The sequence below is a fragment of the Lathyrus oleraceus genome, chromosome 3 (assembly GCF_024323335.1).
Source record: "Lathyrus oleraceus cultivar Zhongwan6 chromosome 3, CAAS_Psat_ZW6_1.0, whole genome shotgun sequence".
Taxonomy (NCBI): Eukaryota; Viridiplantae; Streptophyta; class Magnoliopsida; order Fabales; family Fabaceae; genus Lathyrus; species Lathyrus oleraceus.
Window position 1 is genome coordinate 57,583,068 of NC_066581.1, and position 21,522 is coordinate 57,604,589.

General features: G+C 35.4%; 2 protein-coding genes across 4 annotated transcripts; both read right to left on the minus strand.

The window, feature by feature from the left end:
• Positions 1 to 670: 670 nt before the first annotated feature.
• Positions 671 to 4,215, minus strand: LOC127132505 (protein NRT1/ PTR FAMILY 4.6). 3 transcript variants are annotated; one of them, XM_051061460.1, is made up of 6 exons: positions 4,078 to 4,215; positions 3,619 to 3,706; positions 3,318 to 3,535; positions 2,816 to 3,238; positions 2,597 to 2,715; positions 671 to 2,024 (listed from the first exon to the last, which is right to left on the minus strand). In XM_051061460.1, the coding sequence occupies exons 2-6, from the start codon at positions 3,629 to 3,631 to the stop codon at positions 1,118 to 1,120; spliced, it is 1,680 nt and encodes a 559-aa protein (XP_050917417.1). In that variant the 5' UTR covers positions 3,632 to 3,706; positions 4,078 to 4,215; the 3' UTR covers positions 671 to 1,117. The 3 variants fall into 3 exon arrangements, with proteins under 3 accessions (XP_050917417.1, XP_050917418.1, XP_050917416.1); XM_051061461.1 differs by having other exon boundaries at positions 4,057 to 4,080; XM_051061459.1 differs by lacking the exon at positions 4,078 to 4,215 and adding an exon at positions 3,817 to 4,005.
• A 12,480-nt stretch (positions 4,216 to 16,695) lies between these two features.
• LOC127129643 (uncharacterized) lies at positions 16,696 to 18,418 on the minus strand. The gene is made up of 3 exons (XM_051058794.1): positions 18,125 to 18,418; positions 17,344 to 17,412; positions 16,696 to 17,283 (listed from the first exon to the last, which is right to left on the minus strand). Exons 1-3 carry the CDS (start codon positions 18,416 to 18,418, stop codon positions 16,696 to 16,698), a joined length of 951 nt encoding a protein of 316 aa, XP_050914751.1.
• Between the last annotated feature and the right edge of the window lie 3,104 nt (positions 18,419 to 21,522).

Consider the following 21,522-nt stretch of genomic DNA (forward strand, 5'->3'; position numbering starts at 1 on the left):
ATTCTGATCAGATTTTGTTCAAGATTCAACACGAATCTAAGAATCAAAATCAAACACACAAGACCTCACGTTCACTCGTGTTTCCCGTGTTTCCCAATGAATCTGAACCGGAGCTCTAGATACCAATTGTTGGTGCAAAGGTAGAATATATGATGAATGGAAATATTCTTATTCAGAGAATGATGGCTACAAAAAGGATTAAAAGTTACAATGATTGACACCCTATTTATAAGCCTCTAACAAACTTAAATATGAATCAAATCTAATATTTAAATCTAATATCTAACAAACTTAAATATGAATTAAATCTAATAATTAAATCTAATACCTTTGACAACTTCTGCAAATCTCAAAATATAATTCCTTTCTCTTCATCATTCAAGTTTTTAAGACATATATTTACAATTTGAATGTAGCTTTTCACGGAAGTATTTCACTCCTTATTTTCACCTGGTTTGAATAAAATGTTAACATGGTTGTTGATGTTGTGGCAGAATATTTGCTAGGAACTCAAGCTCTTCAAAAGACTATAAGATGCAGAAATGCTAGTTATGGGTTAGATTGATTGTGAGTTCTTTAAGATACATATCAAATTAACAATTTGCTACATGGGATATTTAGTAGGAAAATAAATTAAAGTTTTGCCAATTCATATTCTCCAACATGAGAGTGAGCAGTAAATCAAACATAATCTTGTTTGACTTTATATTATGAAGGATGATTTCTGGCTTACAATCATAATAAAAATATATAGTAGAGGCATATCCTGAAGCTGTTCCATCCTTTTGCTAGAACAAAACTGGAATTATATGAGATGCTAGTACTTACTATTTAACATTACTTAAACAACCAATTACAAATCAAGGTGAATCAACTTAATTACCTTGTACTATAGGAACAAGTATAAACTCTGAACACAAGATTGGACCATAACCAACAATAGCAACCAATCATACAAGCACACATGCACCAAAACAGATACTTCAACCACTACCTATTTCCACATCCCAAAGCTTAGTACATAAGTAGCAACTTCATGGTTATTCTATTCCATATAACAGTCCAAAACATCTACTGATCCATTCTTGTTTGTCTCAACCATAAACTTCAATTACCTTCAGTCTTGTGTGTTTCCTCCAATGCTACCTTCCCAATTTTGTTTTGTCCCACCAATCACTTTCAGAGGCATTTCATGTAAACTCTTCAAACCTATTGGGCTTGAATTTTGGTCTTCAGATTTGTACTTATACCGCGAGGCCCAATAAAGGTAGTTGAAAAAATTAAGACAGCTAAGTATAGCTAGGAACCAATAGAAAAGGTTCAAATTATTTTGATTCAAATCAAACCCATGTAACCAACCTTGTTTACTTGGAGTAATCCTTTTGGTAACAGCATTAATCAAATTAACAAAAACAGTGCTCAAGAAGTAACCAATTGACATTGACAGCCATGTGAAAGAAGTTGACAATGATTTCATACTTGAAGGTGATTCCCTGTAGAAAAATTCCAAAAGTCCCACAAGTGTAAACATATCTGCAATACCAAAAATGCCATATTGGAATGAAAGCCAAAATAGGCTTATGGGGTTATTTGGGTCTTTTCTACTTTGGTTCCTTCTTTTCACTTCTACCATTCCAGCTACTGTCATTGATATAACTGAAAGTACTAATCCAACACCTACCCTTTGGAGTTGTGTGATTCCTGAAGGGTGGTTAGTGATTTTTCTTGCAAATGGAACAAAGAAAAGCTCATAAATTGGAACCAAGATGCTTATGAAAATAAGAGGGATAACAGGAATGGATGATGCTGGAACTGTAAATGAACCAAGTTTAAGGTTCATTATGTTTCCTTGTTGTACTGAGAATGTTTGAAGCTGTGCTAAACAAGTGTTCATTATGATTGTGCTGGCTACTATTGGTAACATTCTTGTTAGGATTTTCACTTCTTCAATCTGTGTCACTGTGCACACTTTCCATGGTTGTGGTTTCATGTTTTCTTGCAGGATTGCTGCTTTATCTAGAGACCTGATTCAACAAACCATAACTTTTTAATAACTTTTTAACACTCTAAAATCAATTTAAAATGTAAAAAGTCATTCTCTAAAATGATTTTCACTATTCATAAAAGTGAGTGCTACTATATACTCTACCAAACAAAAAATAAAGCTAGAAAAGGTACTGCTATGCTACACCCTAAGTTGCATATATTTCAGGTAGAAAAAAAACAAAAAACACAACATTGATTACACCAAGTGTACTACTGTTTTTTATCATCACCTCTTGGTTCTGTCAGAAAACTTTTATTACTTTTATCTTATGTTTATCAGTTTATACACGGCATAGATATTTTCTTTTCCTTCCATGATCATTTTCTTCCATATATCTCCTGCTCCAAATCGTCTAGATTTGTGATAGTGGGTCCAGTGTCCTTTGGCTTTACCTACTCCAATGTACATGAAAAAGAATCCTAAATCCTAACATGCAAATTTGCTGGACCATGAATTTTTTAAAATTGTCTTATCATTTTGCAGACAATTATTATGCAACTTGAATAAAAATTAATTTTTTTAGCATGAATGAAGATTGTAAAAAATCACCTTATTTGGCTTGTGTGAAGAATTTTCTCCACTGTTGCATCTTTGTCACTTATCTCATATAGTTCTTCGTGTGACTCTGGCAGTGACAGCTTTCGGTTTTTAAATGCGACAACAATAACCTGTAGTCAACAAAATCACACCTTTTAAACATGTTTAATTCATAGATTAATCGTATTAATGTGTTTATCAAAGAAAACTAAACAGAGATTAAGACTAGACCTGAGCAATTCTGATGGTGGGGCTATCTCCAGGAACTTTGATTCTATAGAAAGGTTTACCAAGAGCAAGTGTGACAAAACCAATAGAAGAAGCTATGGTTATTATGAAAAAACCCCAATGCCAAGCTCTTTGTGTACTAACCCAAACAACACCAGTAACACCAGAAATTGCTCCTAGAGTTGAGCTAAGCAAAAGCCAATTGAAATAACTCGCAAGTGCTTTTGCTTCATTAGGATCCTTTTCTTCAAACTGGTCAGCACCAAAAGCAGTCATGGATCCTCTCACTCCTCCAATACCCAATGCATACAAACTCAATGACACATAAAACATAACCCCAATCCCACCTTTCACACAGCTTGATTTCCCACATGCATTTGGATGTAAATGACCTGAAGCCGCTTGAAAAGTAACCATTGCCAAAGCCTACAGAACTCACAGAGTTATTACCACAAATAGTTGGTGTGCAAAGATTAAGAACTATTTCATGTTGTTTACAACTTACCAGAACTTCTAAGGAACCAAATATCAAACAGGTGGTGAACCTATTCAAATAAGTATCCGAGATGAATCCACCAACAAGAGAAAGCAAGAAAGTTGAACCCATAAAGTTTGTAAGAGTATTTGCAGAACTTGATAAATCAAAATGCATCACTCCATAGAAATACAGAACCAAACTAACCATGTTTGCAACAAAACCCATATTATCCAATGCTGACAAAACTACATAAAAAAACCAACAAAATCAACAACATCAACAAAAAAAACATAACCAACCAAGTTTTTTCAATGAAACTTTTCCTCACCAAAAATAAACATGGTAGCTCTGAATCCACCTTTCTTTCTCTTCCATTCAGCAAGAAGCTTGAGTTCTTCAGTTTCCTCTTGATCTACCTGAATAACAAAAAAATTAAATCTCATCATTGTCATCAACATTATACATAAAAAAAAAAGTATATAAAAAAATGGTTGATTTGAGTTCATTGAATCTCATCTCATCTCACCATTGTTGTAGAATGAAGTTGAAGACAAAAATAGTAAGTGGTGTTTGTGAATTGTGAAGAAATAGCTGAAAATTGTTTGCTACTTATCACACACTAGGTTTCTACTTTTTCAACTTTTCTTACCTTTTTCAAATCCAAAACAGTAAAAAAAAATTAAAATGGATGTTTTAGGGTACAAACTAATGATGCTTAATGAATCAATTATCATAATCATAATGATAATCATAATGATAATCAAACCTAACATGGATTATAGTATACCCCACTTTACTTGCTGGAGTGTATTTGTTTGTCATTGATGAAGAATCCATTGCAGGAAATTGCATTCAGTGAAGGTAATAGGTCAAATTGAAAGAATTGAAAAGACTGGTTATAGAAATTGGGAAGACTTTTCATTGCTTTTTTGAAAAGTTGCATCAATTTGATTAATTCGACTTATCATACATCAATTCTATCAACTATTCATTTGCTGTCTCTTAGTAATAATTTTTCTATTAATGATGTCATAACAGCTTATGAAACACACATATACCTTATAAATAAATTTGATTTTTTTTTATATATTTGACCGATGATATATTTAATTTATATATAAATTAAATATATATATATTAATTATGATGATAGATAAAAAAGGCTGAGATTGAAACTTGTTTTTTTGGTTAGACAATATTGTCAGACTGAAAATAGATCATATAGTTTTGTTGCTAAGGAAAAAAAGAAAACATTTGTAGCACAAAAGTTTCATGCGTAAGAAGGTAGTAACACATAAAGTTACTTAATTCTCCAAAAGCTGACTTTTCCTAGCTTTAAGGCTGTAAAAATATGTATAGGAAATTGAAATCCAATGTCAACTATTCAAAATTCACCGCATTTAAACCACTCTTAAACCTAGTAATCAATTGAGGTTATTTATTTATGTGAAGCACTTACACATAAATGATGATGTTGACATCGATATTGATGTTGACATGTTGGAATTTAAATATGAGTTTTTAAATACTGAGGGTATGTAAGAGAGATTAATGTTTTAAAAGTTGAATCAGTTTAATTACATAATTTATTTTTTAAATTTAAATTTTAAATATCAAAATTTTAAAATATTATTTTCTTTATCCTAAATTATAAGTTGTTTTAGATATTTCATGCAATTTTAAAAAATCATTGATATTGTATGGGAAAGTAAAATTATGTATGACTTTAAACTATTGTCTTTCATTTATTATAGATGAAAGAGAAATTTAAAGAACTAAAAGATGAAAAAATAATAAATAATAAAGGATATATTTTGAGAAAAATATAATTAATATTACATTGAAATTGAAAAATGACTTATAATTTGGGATAATTTTTTTTACAAAGTGACTTATAATTTACTCTCTCTCTATTACTTTTTAAGAGTAATTTTTTAGAAAAAAAATTGTTCTTTTTCAAGTGTCATTTCAAAGTTCAATGTAGTATTGATTATAATATTGTCAAAAGTATCTATAGTCATTTATAAGAGAGAAAAAAGTTAAATAAATTACTAAAAAGTTAAGGGTATTCTAGGAAAAAAAATCATTGTGTATAAAGTAACAATAATTATTAGTTGTCTTGTTATGTGAAAAAATTAAAAAACGACACTTAAAAAGGAATGGAGGGGATTTTTTTTTTAAATAACCCACATTTTCAAAAATATTTCCAAAATAATAAATATTTCAAAAAATATTCCAAAATAACCACATTTAAAAGAAGATGCATCAGATGAACTAGCGCATTCGTTGGACCAAGAGGAGGCACCTAAGACCTTGGCGCCTGCATTGGAAGCCTCATGAGGAGGCGCTAATGCCCTTGGCGCCTGCATTGTGCTTCATGAGGAGGCGTCAATGCTCTAGGCGCCTACTTTATGCATGTGGTGTATGCACCAATTCATCTGGCGCATACACCCTTGTATTTTTTTTCTTTTTTTTTTCATTTATAAAATAAATAAATAAATGTATTCATGATATAATAAATGTTACATGGGATTAACAAAAATTTAATGACCGACCCGATTGAAACGTCCCCTTGTTCCACATCTAGGTACGTTAGTTTGTCTCCGATGTCTCCCACGATTTTCCTGAGGTGTTTGGGATCTTTGTGTGCTGACCTGATCAAATGATGGCTGGTGTGAAGATCCGGCGGAAGTTCCAGCGGTATTTGACAGATGTGTCATCATTTGTTCTCAATATCTGGAAGGGCTCTGGCCAATGACGCTTCCGTAATGGAGTTCGGTGCCCATGTCATCGTAGTTAGGTCGATGGGGTTGGGTGGATTGTGGACGGTATAGTGCCCAAATGGGGACATTGAATCGTTTTGGAAACGAAGTAACGGTTCATAGGGCATACTATAGTTAAACAATGGTTGTGTATTTTTGTGATAGGATGTTTGAGTGGTCATTGGTGGGGGGCTACGATAAAGTGACCCATATGAATCATATGGGCTATAGACGGTTGTGGTTGAAGCGTATGGTTGTTGGTGGGTAGGGTTTGATTCTTAGTTTTGTGGTTGGGTGAGTGGCATGAATGGATTGTGACGTTGGGTGTTTGGTTGTTGGTTGGATGACATGAATGGGTTGCAAAGTTGGGTATTTGGTTGTTGGGTGTATGTGGTAGGTTGATGTTGTGACGTTGGTTGTTGGGTTTGGGTGGTTTGACATTGGTGTTGGACGAGGACTTGTTGTTGGGCATACGATGACGAAGCTAGTTGGCGTGGATCCATCAATGACTCAAACACAAATTGTTGAGTTGTTACCAACCTAAACCATGCCACATATTATTGAGTTGGTCTTGCACCATGGATGACTGGTTCGTTTAAGATATATTGTCGTCGATTCCTCCATTGACGACACGTCTCTTTTGCAAAGTCTCTCCAGTCAAAATAATCTCATTGGGCATCAACTCTTTTTTGATGTCAATTCCCCAAACACATGGGAGGTTCTGGAATCTGTTCTTACATGCCGAACTGCAGTTTGACCCGATCACTCTGGTGCATTTCCACAGTAGTGAACCAGATAATTGGTGTCTTTACTGTCCAAACTACAACATCGTCATGGTTCACATTATGATCAAGACCCAGATACGGCCTCCAGATAAACTGTAAAACAATATGAAACGATTAGATGATAAATAGTTTGATAAGTATTTTTAAATTAAACTATATTTGTGTATGAGTATTACATCGTCTGGTCCAGTGTGGTCCAATAGATTGCGATAGACTACTATAGCGTGGTTCAGACACCTATTGTAGTTCATCCCCCTTACTGACCACCTTAGATAAAAAAAATTGAAAAATATTATATTATTTACAGTTAATTGTAATATAAAATATAATTAATTAAATGGTAAAGTGTTACACTTACTTTGTTACAAACGGGAACATGAATGAGTTCTCGTTTATCGGTGCGAGTGACGACATTCTTGACCAATCCCATGGTTGTAGAAAATACGCACATGTAAAAAACGTACAAGTATCCTTTTTTGCATTTTTTCACATTGCACTATATAGATGAGCCAACACAGCTGAACCCCACTATATGTGCTTACCTTATTAATATTACGTAACAACGGTAAATACATAATATTTACTGAATTACCTGTACTTTCTGGAAATAAAAAATTACCAAATAAAATCATAATATAACATCGAGCTTTAATTATTATCTCGTACTCGGTTGATTCTTCGGACAATATTATACTCGCATAATATTGTTTAAGGTATTTTAAATTTATACATTTCCCCCTTGTTTGACCGGATGATTCTCCCTCAGTTTGGTCGTCACACAAAGGGGCACCCAATAATTCGTTGCAGATAGAGTTATCCTAGTTTACTCTATCATTCACGACCTTACCATCTATACGGAGACCCAACAACATGTATACGTCCTCAAGTGTGACGGTACACTCACCGATATGAAGGTGAAATGTGTGGTTCTTGGGTGTCCATCTCTCCAACAAAGCAAGAATGAACTTTTAGTCTACTGAGTACGAGACAATGTTGTGGAGATTTCCAAATCCACATCCTCTAATATATGGTTCTATCAAAGGATCGTGGGGTACATAGTCATGTACGCGGAATCGAAAACGCTTTGGGTCCTAATAACACATAAGTAAGAAAAACAATAAGAAGAAGTAATATATAATACAAACATAGATAACAAAGGTATACGAATTAAATATGGAATAAGTAAAAGAGAGTGATAACATACAAATGTCGAGATATTCTCGAGTGTTCCTCTATGTTCATCACCCATAGTCAACAAAGACATAATTTGATGTTGCAGAGGAGAGCTTGAGTGTGGCAGAGAAAGAGTGTGGTAAAGAAAGAGTATATATGATTAGTGTTGGAGATGATTTGATGTTGTGATTTGAAGCTTATTTATAGATGAGGGGGTCTTACTAGGTTTGCAACCTACGCACCATGTGATTGGTTGTATGCATGGAAAAATGGTGTAGCCATAACCTTAGGCGCATGCATGTGATATTCACATGCAAGGAAGAGACGCCCTTGCTCTTGGCGCCTAGGAGCTTTGTCATGAAGGGGTGCCCTTGCTCTTGGCGCCTAGGTTACTTTATGCGTCTAGGGAATGGGCGTTTGTTTGTGCTATTAGGGAAGAGATTCTCTTGTGAGATTCCTTATGTGCAGAGATTCCTTGGGCGTATACATTGTGTGTTCTTGTCACTGTATGCATTCCTTGTGTGTTCTTGTCACTGCATGCATGGTCAAGTTTGTGCATATGAATAGAGTGATCAAAGCATTCAACATTTACGTTATTTAAGTGCATTTGAATAACATATAAACACATTCAATTTCAGTATAGAAAATAAAGTTAGAATTAAAAAAATGTCTTCCTCACAACATTACATGATCAGTGCTCATATCGAAGGTGAAATATTTGAGCATCAACTATTCAGTTTTTGTTTTCGTAACACAGAGGTAACTCGGTCTACAAAAAATCGACGATCAAATTTTTCACATCTGAAACAAATAATAAAAAAGAAATTGCAGTGCAGTCTTGTTGGTCAAATCATCTATAAAAATCCGGTTTAGTTTGCAGAAAACCAGGTGAAGTTTTATCAGAAGAAGATTCGAGATGACGAAGATGTTCATCATATGTTTCTCAGTTACGAACAATCAGGGTACAACGATATAGAGTTGTATATATTACCACAACAACAAGTGTCTCAGTTCATTGATCAGTCACAAGTGTTTTATGAAACTGATGACGAACAAGCTGAGGTGAATGTTGTAGATGACGAAGAGGAAGAAGTCGAGATCTTGGTTGATTCAATGGTAAAGACTAATGAGGAAGATGAGCCATTACCAGCTAGTCATGTATATTGTCCACCTTAACACATGAAAAGGTTGAATTTGGGTTCCGATGAACCTTCATCAGATATATGTCAAGTTGGAAACGTTGCCCGCGTATAGACAAGGCGGGACATATGCTATTGGAAATGGAATATTCCACCATCTCTTCTGAGCGTATCAACCATGCATCATAGGTTTTTCTTTCTATAAACCTATTATATAAATTGATGGTACATGGTTGTATGGGAAATACAAAGGAACGTTACTGATGGCAGTGGTACAAGATGGCAACAACAACATTTTGCCAATCGCCTTTGCCCTTGTCAAAGGGGAGACTGCTGAGGGATGGAGTTTCTTCCTAAGAAATCTCCGATTGCATGTTACATCGCAGCCTAACTTATGTTTGATCTCCGACAAACACCCTTCAATCATCAGTGCATATAATAACATTGATAATGGCTGACAAGATTCTCCTTCGACGTATGCCTTCTGTATTAGACATATTGCTCAAAATTTCATGCGGGAAATCAAAGACAAGACGTTGCGGAAGAAGGTTGTCAATGCATGTTATGCATTATCAGAACCTTCTTTCAAACACTACCGCGATGAAATAAGATTATCAAACGCAGATGTAGTACGGTGGATCGATAGTATTCCATTGGAGAAATGGACTATGACATACGACAACGGTCAACGTTGGGGCCACATGACAACAAATCTTATGGAATCAATGAACTCTATCTTCAAAGGCATTCATAACCTGCCTATAACCGCTTTGCTGCAGACAACATATTTCAGGCTAGGGGCACTATTTGAGACCAGACGTTCCAAATGGAGTTCAGTGTTGCAATCTAGGCAGTTGTTCAGTGATGCTTCAATGAAATTCATTAGACATGAAGCTGCCAAAGAAAACACACATGTGGTCACGGTGTTTGACCGGACTAAAGGTTGGTATAGTATTTTCGAGTCCATGAATCACAATGAGGGCATGCCGATGGGACAATACAGAGTCGAACTAGATAGAGGTTGGTGCGACTGCGGAAAGTTCCAAGCCTTTCATATGCCCTGTTCCTATGTCATTGCGGCATGTTCAAAGGTTCGAATGGATCCATCTTACTAGCTATCTGGCGTTTACAAAGTCACCAGCCTATCGAATGTATATAAAATTAGTTTTTCCGTACTAGCAAAAGAGGATTACTGACCAGAATATCAAGGGGACATCGTCTGGCACAATGAAGTTATGCGAAGGAAGAAAAATGGTCGCCCAAACAGCACCCGCATTTGAACAGAAATGGATACGGCGAATAAAATGGTTAGATTATGTAGTTCATACCGTCAGCCAGGTCACAATCGTACTAACTGTCCTAGTGTTGGAACGAGCACAACTAGATAAATTCAAATGTACCTCTATTGCAATATATGAAAAACTAAATTTATTTCATATTATACGTTTGTGAGGAAAATACCATTACATAAACAATAATACAAACAATTAAAAAACTACAATACAAGAACTATGCGATTACAACCATCAAAACAATTTTAAACATGTAATGCATCATCCTATGAACGTCTCAGTCAGTCTTAATATTCACCCATTCACGCACTTCTCCATTTTGGTTGAACGTGGGCACAAGCCATTGGATTCTTCTAATCCTTTCACCATCTCCAATTTCTACATCTAACCATCTGTTCAATGTTTGATTAAGACGTTCAAACGAATCTATATTCCATAGTCGAATCTTTATCGGAGACGCAACGGTGGAAATATTAAATTGGCATTTTGCTTGTGAATGTATTCAGATATGGTTAAAATACAAAAACTTGAAGGAGAGTGGAGTTGAATGAAAGAAAATATGGTAGTAGGGGAAGATTTTGTGTGAAAAATATTGCATCAAAGGCGAGGTATTTATATAGAGGAGATATAAAATACACGCGCCAAGAGGCTAGGCGCTTAACATGTCAACACATGCAAGCGCCATAGGCATTGACGCCTCCTCTTGAGGTACAATATAAGCGCCCAGGGCATTGGCGCCTCCTCGCAAGGCACAAATGCAAGTTCCAAGGACATTCGTGCCTCCTCATGAGGCTTCCAATGCAGGCGCCAATGCCTTAGGCGCCTCCTCTTGGTCCAAAACGGTTGCGCCAGTTCATCTGGCGCATCTTCTTTTAAATGTGGTTATTTTGGAATTTTTTTGAAATATTTGTTATTTTGGAATTATTTTTGAAAATGTGGGTTATTTTTAAAAAAAAATCAACGGAGGGAGTATGACAGGCGGAGTATAATTTTATAAGTTCATTTTTTTAATTCAAATTATAAATATAGTCATCTCACACAACAAAATAGTACAAATTATAAATTTAATTATTTTAACAAAGTTTAATTACAACATAAACTGAATAACAAAATAATTGCACTGTCGAATAAGTTTAATTCTAAGGAGGGAAAATTGTTCCAAATAAGTTTTGAACGAAACCTACTTATATTTTAATTTTATTTTTCAAAAAAATTATCAGAATGGTGTCATTTTGTATGAGGAAAAAAACAAACATTTAACCCATCAATTTTGCAACCCCACTTGTTCACCGATTTATACCATTTTTGATCGGTTCCCGTTGGTTTAATAGCTTATCTGGTCCAATAATTAGACCAGACCGGTGACCCCTATGATTCCCGATTCAATCAGCTGATTCGATCCAGTTTTTAAAACACTGAGGGATGTGACATATACTTTCATTGCCTCAATGTCTTAGGTAAATATGTGATATAAAGGTTTCTTGAGTCTTGAACATTTACCTCGTTGACACTTCTAGCACTTTCCAAACTCCCAAACACACATATCTATTAGTGTTGTGTCAGAAAGTGACACTTGTTGCACATTGTACACACATTTATTCTAATATGCCAATATTTCAAAAGATATTACATCTTAACTAAATCAAATGACAAAGTGTCTATTTGTTTTTGCGTTGTTATTTGGAGTTTCACAAAATCAAGTTAAAATATGCATTGAAACTCGATAAAGTTGAAATAGGCATTGAAACTCGAGAAAGAAGTTTTAAATGTGTAACCAAACAAGCTACAATACGAATAAAGGTTGTCAAGATCGGGATCTTGCATAAGATTAGAAGGGGATAGTAAGATCGTGAAACATAAGATTGTTATTGAGATCAAAAGATCATATCTAATTATTTTTATAAGATCCATGTGGGTAGCAAGATCGTAAAACATAAAATCATAACAAAAATCGTAAGAGATTACTAAAACAAAATTGATACTATATATGTATTTAAAGTTTTTTTACATGATATTTTGATAGGCAAAATGGTTTCTCTTTGTTGAAACTCAAATAAAGCTTGGATGAAGTGAATCTCTTATTCATCTTTATTGACATTGTACTCATATTATGATCAAAATTTTACACAAGAGAGTGGAAATATATATATATATATATATATATATATTATATATATTATATATATACATATATATATATTATATATAATATATATATATATATATATACATATATATATATTATATATATATATAATATATTATATATATATATATATAACTTTTAACTATCATACTAACTATATTAACTAACTTAACTAATTAATTTTACTACATTCATAATACTCCCCATCAAGAATTCATTTTAAGCTTGACATGGAGGTCATGAAACGCTGCAAAGCCAAGACGCTTCGTAAAGACATCTTCAATTTGAAAGGAAACTGGAACACATTGAACCACGAGCTTCTTAGAGGTCACTCATTCATGAACAAAGTGAATATCGAATTCCACATATTTTGTGTGTGCATGGAGGATCGAGTTGTGAGAGAGATGAAATACACTCAAGTTTTCACATTGCAGCGTAGGAGGAAGAAATAGCATGTGAAACTCAATCAGAAGTAACGGAAACCATAAGAGTTATGAAGTTGTCTGAGCTAACACACAATACTTAAGTTTTGCGCTTGACCTAGCGAAGAGGGACCGTTTCTTTGAAATCTAAGACATTAAGTTTACATGGCTTTGGCCCACTAAGAATTAGCCAAGGCTTCTTTTACTAAAGTAGTCTCAATGATGGTAAGGAAAGCTTTAGGCTTATAGTGACTAGTTTTGGCCATAGTAAACATAGGATAATGGTTCACAATATGCTCATGTGTAGAGGAAACATGTACATTAGGGCTAGAGAGAGGGGTGGGTCCCTTGGATAATGAGGTAAGGCATATGGAGAGAGAGAGAGAGAGAGAGAGAGAGAGAGAGAGAGAGAGAGAGAGCAATGAGGACCACTACAGGTGTAAAGGTGATAGGTATTTTTGCACCTTGTTGGATGTTGACATGTCACAACTCACATGAGGCATATTAGGAATGGATGCAAGAATGTCAGATATTGACTTTGCAAAATAGGCACTGAGGTACTAGTCATGTCAGTTTGTTGAGGAAGGCATAAGGCTTAACTTGATGCCTTGTGGTACACGCTACATGTAACATTAGGAAATATAGACAAGTAAGGAAGTTTGTATTCATTGAAAGAGACATCCTTTGAGATGAAAATCCTTCCAGCTTTGTTATGGAAGTTGTACCCCTTGTGTTAAGGAGAGACACACCTAAAAAGACACACTCTTCACTTTGAAATTAAACCTTGTGCTGATTATAGGTCTTGAGTGAAGGGAAACATAAGCAACCGAAGTTCTTGAGGGACTGATAGCTAGGAAGTTTCTTGTGTAATACAAAATAAGGTTATATAAATTCAAGTAAGCCAATAGTGAGAAGCCTATTGATAATATAAGTTTCCATGGTGAAACTATGATCCCAAAAGGTCATAAAAACATAAGCATGTGCCAATAGAGAGGGGCCCATTTCAACAACCTGCATGCATTTCCTTTCAATAGACCCATTTTGATGGGATGTATGTGGACAAGCATCGTATGTATAATTCCTAGTTCAATTAGAAACTTGGTGAAAGGAATGTACTCTCCACCAAAGTCAGACTGTACAAATTTGAAATTGGCTTATAATTTAGTCATGACTTAGGCATAAAACAACTTGTTAGCAGCCATATCATTTCACTTGTGTTGAAGAAAGTAAATTACATACTTCTTAGAAAGTGTACGATAATGTTGAAGTAATAAAAAGATCGAATCCAAAGGGACTCCATTCAAGCAAGACAAAATGCGTGCAATGTATCAAAACTAATAGGGGGTCGAGTTTTAGTGTGAAAAGTAAATAAACGATTAAACAATATTACGAAAGCGGTTAGATTGTGTTATAGAATCCCTTATTCCTCTATTATTGATGTTTGATGCCTTATACGAATGGTCTTATCACTATAACCCCACGATAAATTAACAAAATCGTTATAGTTGATCCTTCATGAAATAACTCACTAACCACTACTCATAGCTTTCTATCCCTAGTCCGCCAGCATAAGCAGGGTTAGGCGATGTATAGATTGTTAATTCCCTATGCTACTACTCGGAGTCTTCTATTTTTATTAAACCAACATAAGTACAACAATTGCCCTAGGTCTAACACATAGACTAATGGTCAGTATTCCCTATGTTCCCAAGATCAGATTAAAAGAGTATCTAACATAAAAAACATTAAGAGAAATAAGAAATTAAATGTCATTAAAGATCAAAAGGTTCATACAAAGTCAAATCAACATAGAATCCAACAATATAGAAATAGGTTCATCATAACACAACCTAATCTAGAGGAGCTTAGCTACTCATAATGCAATTAACAATACCATAATTGATAAATGAAAATAACATAAGAAATCCCTTGAAGTGATGGTCTCCAATGGCTTCAAATGCTTGAAAATTCACCATTTGTGCTCTCAAAATCGTGGTTCACTCTCTCCAAATTGTAACCCTTGTAAAAGTGCAGAAAATCCCATTTTATTGGCTTCAGAATGGACCAGAACATGTCATAAAAGCCTAGAAAAAGTGACCATCATGCACATGATGACTTGCATCGCGCATGCGATGAAAGGTTTATGTCCCTATCGCGCACGCGATGTTGCGTGATGGTGCATGTGATTATTTATGAAGCTGCATCCTTTTTTGCTCCTTTTCACTCAATTTTTTACTAAGTCCACAATCTTCACACTTAGCTATTTTTTCCTCATTCTTTGGTCATTCTTTTTCATTTTGGATCATCTTTCACTTATTTTGCTCCGATTCTTCGACTAAATTTATGCAATGGCATACTGTCATTACAACTCCAAACTTGAATCGTTGCTTGTCCTCAAATAACTCGCCTACAACTGCACATTTCAACGGAACATAAGTCGCACAATAACAATCGAACATCACCAAATTAAATATTCCTTTTACCTAACCATTATTCTAGCTTCCAACTTCTATCTGGCGAATTAAAAAAACATCCTCAATATTACGAGTACTCAACTTGTCTCTCAACTCACTTCAACTCACTCAATGGATAGGGTGATCTCTTAATCAACATGCAAAATCAATTATGCTTAGCTTGATCATGTTATAATACAGTTCATCACAGAAATCACAACACACATATTAGAGGTCTTTTCAGGTTGTAACTTGGCTTATGTTTGGGTAGGATATTTTTAGGAAAGTAGGTTTAAACCTTTCGACTTAGGTGCCTAGTTCTTCCTCTATCATCATACCTCTTTGTTCCTTTTTGACGGTACTAGATATTTTTGGTCCTTCTTATCCACTTCTTTTTTTTCTCATAAATTTTGATTTTTTTCCAATATTCTTTACTACCCCAACCCCAAACTTTAAACTTTTCTCACTTCCAAGAGCAACCCCAAACTTAAAACTTTGCTCACTTCCAAGAGCAACCCCAAACTTAATCTTTTGTTCATACACTTTAGGAACTAAAGATCTACCTAACTCCAAAGAGAGGGTGGAAATAAAAGATCTTTCAAGTCATATGGCTAAGAACTTTAGGCTACGTCATCGAAAGAAAGGCTAAGGCTCAAAGTGGTTAGAAATAGATATACCTATTACTACAAGGTGGTTTAAAAAGGCTCAAAGTTATAAACAAAAAACTGCCTCAGTGTGTATCGATCAAACCAGATAACTTAATCGAAAATAGATCAAACCATACAAAATAATAATGCATGGACACACTCATAAAGAAAGAAAAGTGAAAAATGCAAATTATTTGGCTCAAACCTTACTAGATGAGGTATTTGTAGGTTGAGTACACATCCGTTGATTCTTTTCTCATCCTTCGCCTTCAAGTTGTTGGTTGCTATTGTGATTATCAAGTTTCTTTTGGATAATTTGTTCAATGCTAAAGTGCTAAACTTGCAAATCTGAAAAGAAAAAAACACAAACAACTACAAACTTGTTTATTAAAGCAAACATAGATCGTCATGAAAGGGTTATGCTTGAGCAGCTAATTCCTCTTTTGAATGGTCTTGAATTTAAAATAAAGTAAATTCTACAAAGCAAAACTGATTATAAAGGATGGTTTGCCTCCCATCCAGGGCTTATTTTTCGTCATTAGATTGACGTCTCATGCTTAAAATATGTCAGGCGCAAGGGATACCTTCACGCCGGTGAAAACTCATTTTTCATTCTTTTATGAACTTCACTACCTTTTTCTTCCAATTGGTAGCATGTCTCTAGGTCCTCCACATATAGTGTCCATTTATATGCATTAAACACCACGTTTCCCTTGTTAAACTTCAAAGTCATTTCACCTGTTTCCATATCTATTTTTGCCTTCCCGATTGCCAAGAATGGGCGTCCAAGAATAACTGACCCTCTTGAATAATATTTCATGTCGATCACCATAAAGTATGCAGATAAAGTCAAACCATTAACATGAACTAACACATCATGTACAATACGCATTGGATGTGTAATAGACGAATCAACTAAAGTGAGTGTCATGTTGCTCATTATGATCTCTCCTATCTTCAATTCCTTAAACTTTCTCAACGATATGACATTAATGCTCGATCCTAAGTCACATAAATCATGTTGGATTTCCAACCCACCAATGGTGCAAGCGATGGTAAACTCTGCTGGATCCTTCATCTTTGGTGGCACTTCCGGCGGTTCTGTCATCTCCTCTTTCTCTGTCATGTTGACATGTTCTTTAGTCAACTTATGCTTTCCACCTTTTAGCAATCCCTGCATAAACTTAGCAAACTTAGGAATTGGTTCTAAAATTTCATGGAACGAGATACTTACCTGAAGTTTTGCCAATATTTCTTTAAATTTTTCAAACATTCCAGCCTTATACTTATGTACCAATTTCTTCTTAATGATGGGATATGATGGTTTTATGTAATATGGTAAAGGTAGGTTTGGTTCATTCAGGATTTGATTCTTTATTCTCCTCCAAGGAAATTTTTTATCTATAAGTTGATCAATGGTGACTCATCTTTCCTCTTGGTCACCTTGATTTCTACTCTCCTCATTTTCAATCACACCTTACTTTTTCTCAATTACATCCTCTTTAACTATTTCAACTTCACCCTTTTTAGTAACTACCCCCAAAATTTGTTTCTAGAACCTTGCATGTTTCGTTCTTAGGGTTGTCTACAGTGTTACCTGTGAATCCTTCACTCGAGCTTGGCAAAACAACTATTTGCCTAGATAACTGACCAATTTGTGTCTCCAAATTTGTGATTGACGCATCATGGTTTCTACTCATAATTTTATGGTTCTTATTTACTTGATCAAACCTACTTTGAGTGATTTTAATGAAATTCTGCAAGGTCTCTTCCAACTATGATGCCTTCCTTTGAAATAGAGCTTGTTGGCTTTGTTGCATACCTTGGTTAACATTTGAGTTTTGATTATTGCTCCAACAGAAATTTGGGTGATATTTCCAACCCGGATTATATGTGTTGGAATACGAGTTGTTCTTCTAAAAATTAGCAAGTTGGACCTCTTCAATTGTACCTTCCAACGAACATTTTCCATTCACATGTTCTCCTTCACAAAATTCACACCTAAGTGCTTGTACCTGGCTCACTTTAGCTTTATATGAGCCTCTTTCAGCTAGATTTTTATTTACCAATTCAATTTGAGCTAAAAGAGCAGTATGAGTATCGATAGCTAACATACCTTTAGGCATGCCCACAATTTCAGGATTGATTGACCTTTCGCTTTTCGAACGGTACTCATTCATACACATCTTCTCAATAACGTCATTTACTTGTAGTTCGATCATTTGGCGGATAGTAACTCCAGCGGAAGCATCCAATAATATGCGAGTTTGACTCTTGAGACCTTTTATAAATTTTTGCATCTGCTCCATATTATTCATATTGTGATTCATGCATCTGGGTAACAAAAATTTGAATCCTTCCCAAGAGTCATAAAGTGACTCGATTTCCTACTGCTCAAAATTCACAATTTCTGCTTGGCGCTCGGTAAACTTGAAATTCTGGTATCAGATATGAGATGTCGAAGGTAATGTCACGACACTAATATCTGAACAACAAGTGAAATATAAACAGGATAAAAACAGAGAAACAATTTAAACGGCGACACAAGCAATTGTTAACCTAGTTCGGTGCAAACACACCTACGTCTGGGGGCTACCAAGCCAGGAAGGAAATCCATTAAACAGAATTAGTTCAAAGACTCTCATTAAACAACTTCAAGTTATAGTCTTTTCACCTAATCTCTACCCGTGTGACTTCTATCTAAGAACTCTTAGATATGAGACCCTACTCACTCCCCCTCAATCACAGCAGTGATACTAGAACAAATACTACAAAGAAAGAAGACACACTTCAAGGACACATACTTGATCTTGCTTAAAAGCTTCAATCAAGTAAACAAATACACTCGTACTTCAAAGCTTAGAGTGGACAAATTACAACACAAAACTCAGTCCAATTCATACATCAACAAGATGAATGAATGGCTCACAATTCACAAGCTCACACAAGACTAAAACCCTAAAACTTTCTCACTTCATCGTTAGTATCTTGTGTGTGTAAAACATGTTTTACATGGCCTTTAAATATAAGCTTTTTGAATGGGCCTGGGCAACATGAAACCCTAATTCTATTTTAATTGTGTATCTCCTAAGAAACAGCAGCTAATCATTCCTTTTTGGAAAAAAGAACATTCTGGTTTTAAATAGAATTACTCCTTGAATAATGCATGCAATCTCCACATAAGTACACAAAGATTTGCATGAAAACGCAACAACAAAACACATAACATTCAGACTGAATATTCTGTATGCACATGTCTTAACATCGGGTCTGACATCTTGGCTAACTCCTGCACAACCATATTTAAACAACCTGCAGGAAGCTGATATCACATGTCAAGACAACACACGTGACATCTTATGATAACACTAAGTTTTACCAAAATTGATGCCAACACATAGAACCAACAAACTCCCCCTTTGGAAAATTTTGGCTAAAACATACATCAAATCATACGTTCACAAGAGTTCACAAGAAATCAATCAAAGTATTAGTTCAACAGCAGAAGTAAGCATACACACATTACTAGCAAAAATAGCAACTAGTAAACACACATGCGCTTGTGCTCAGAACACACCATCTCCCCCTTCAGCTAGTCCACACCAAGCAATAACCTGCTTCACACAGACAGAGAATCCCACCCTGTGCCAAAGCCAAAACACATTAGAAAAGTTCTCTAAACATCATCTATCTAGCTATAGCTACTTCTCCCCCTTTTTAGCCAAAAGAGACCAAAGAGACAAAATAAATGTCTATTTAGTCATTAACCGAAATATCAAAAGTTAAAGGGTTACAAAACCAAGTACACAACCAACTGTAAGTGAGCTGAGATACAAACCAACAAAATAGCAAAACAGAATTGCCAAAATCAAGAAAATCCATCACATCAATAGGGACCAAAGTCAAAGGAGCTAAACAGTAGAGCTTGAGCTTACAACTTTATCAGCACCAGAAACAGAATTGCCACTTGTCTCATCATTGTTTGCAGACCTCTCACTAGAGGTGTGGCCTTTAGCTTTCTTAGCATGTTCAATATTTTCACCTTCAGCCTGCTCCAAGCTTGCAATCAAGGCTTTCAACGATTGTTTCCTAGTTGTTGCTACCCTTATCCCTTCACCCAGCTCTTTGAAAGTCTCCTTAAGCTCAGCAATTGTTCCAACTTTTGAGGCTAGCTTTTTCATGGCAGATGTCATGACAATATCCTCGACATGACTGGCTTCAAACAATTTATAGTGCACAAATAGAGCAGGTTTTCTTCTACTAGGTAAGTCATTAGAGCAGAGAATATCAGGGTGTTGATTCAGGATAATCCCACAGGTCATAGAGGGAAAGGCAATAGGCAGCTTAACTGCATTAGTAGATGCATGCTTGATGATTTGTTCAAACATAAATCTACCATAGTCAAAATTCACTTTGGTTCCAACAGCAAAAATAAACCTTCCAAGGGTATTAGCAATGGTGGAAATATGGTTGGTAGGGACCCAATTTGCATCTCTTAATTTATGCAATATAGCATACTTGACAGTCAACTTCCCAGCAGGAAGATGCTTTTTAATAGGCCAACCTTTCACCTGCCTAGCTGTAATCTCTCTACAGACCTCATTGTCTGTAACTTCCAATTCACCTGCATCCTCAATTTTTCTTCCTAGGAAATTATTAATAACAGTGGGAGAGAATGTTATACACTTACCCCTCACAAACACCTTGCAGAACTTCTTGCTGTTCTTATCAGCAATATCCTCAGGAATATTGACAATGAATTCCTTAACTAAACCCTCATAGCATTGAGAGAACCCAACCACAGTCTTCAACAACCCAGCAACCTTTATCAGTTCCATGACCTCCTTGACATCAGCAACATCTTTTCCCAACTCCCTTTCCAAAACCACCCTTCTTTGAATCACAAATTTCCACTTGGCAGCTCCATCCTCAAGATGGAAAGAGATGTTATCCAAATGAACAGCAGGAACTTTAACAGAAGATTTCCTAGCAGTGGTTTTCTTCACAGGCGAGATGTCAGGGACATCTTCCTCAACATCCTCTTCAGACTCAGAATCTTCTCTGACCTTCCTCTTCTTTACTTCAACCTTGCTCCAAGATTTGGAGGGACCAATACCAACAGTCTTAGTTTTTCTAGCTGACATAAGTTCAGCCACATATCTTCCTTTTCGAGTCTTCATGCGTTTAGCCACACTTGGCTTTAGGTGATGAAGTAAACTTTCCTCTTGATCATCAGAGCTACCATCCTCTAGATCAATCACCACATTTGCATCATCGTGCTTCTCAGAGTGGGAAGCATTGGCAGTTTTAGGTGTCACATATTTTCTTTTATCAGACATAGTTTGCCCTAGAGAGCACAACCATTCAGTAGCCATGTCCTTTTAAGAACTGGAGGAACTGTCATCCTTCTCAC

What these genes read in the sequence shown, in the direction of transcription:
- LOC127129643 (XM_051058794.1), bottom strand. Translation starts at nt 18,418, where the DNA reads ATGGAGCAGATGCAAAAATTTATAAAAGGTCTCAAGAGTCAAACTCGC. An exon ending in ATAAAGCTAAAGTGAGCCAG is followed by an intron (nt 17,413 to 18,124) that starts GTACAAGCACTT and finishes CCCATCATTAAG; the next exon opens with AAGAAATTGGTACATAAGTA. An exon ending in AAATATTGGCAAAACTTCAG is followed by an intron (nt 17,284 to 17,343) that starts GTAAGTATCTCG and finishes AAGTTTATGCAG; the next exon opens with GGATTGCTAAAAGGTGGAAA.
- LOC127132505 (XM_051061459.1), bottom strand. An exon ending in AGCTACCATGTTTATTTTTG is followed by an intron (nt 3,536 to 3,618) that starts GTGAGGAAAAGT and finishes TTTTTTATGTAG; the next exon opens with TTTTGTCAGCATTGGATAAT. An exon ending in CTTCACACAAGCCAAATAAG is followed by an intron (nt 2,025 to 2,596) that starts GTGATTTTTTAC and finishes TTGTTGAATCAG; the next exon opens with GTCTCTAGATAAAGCAGCAA.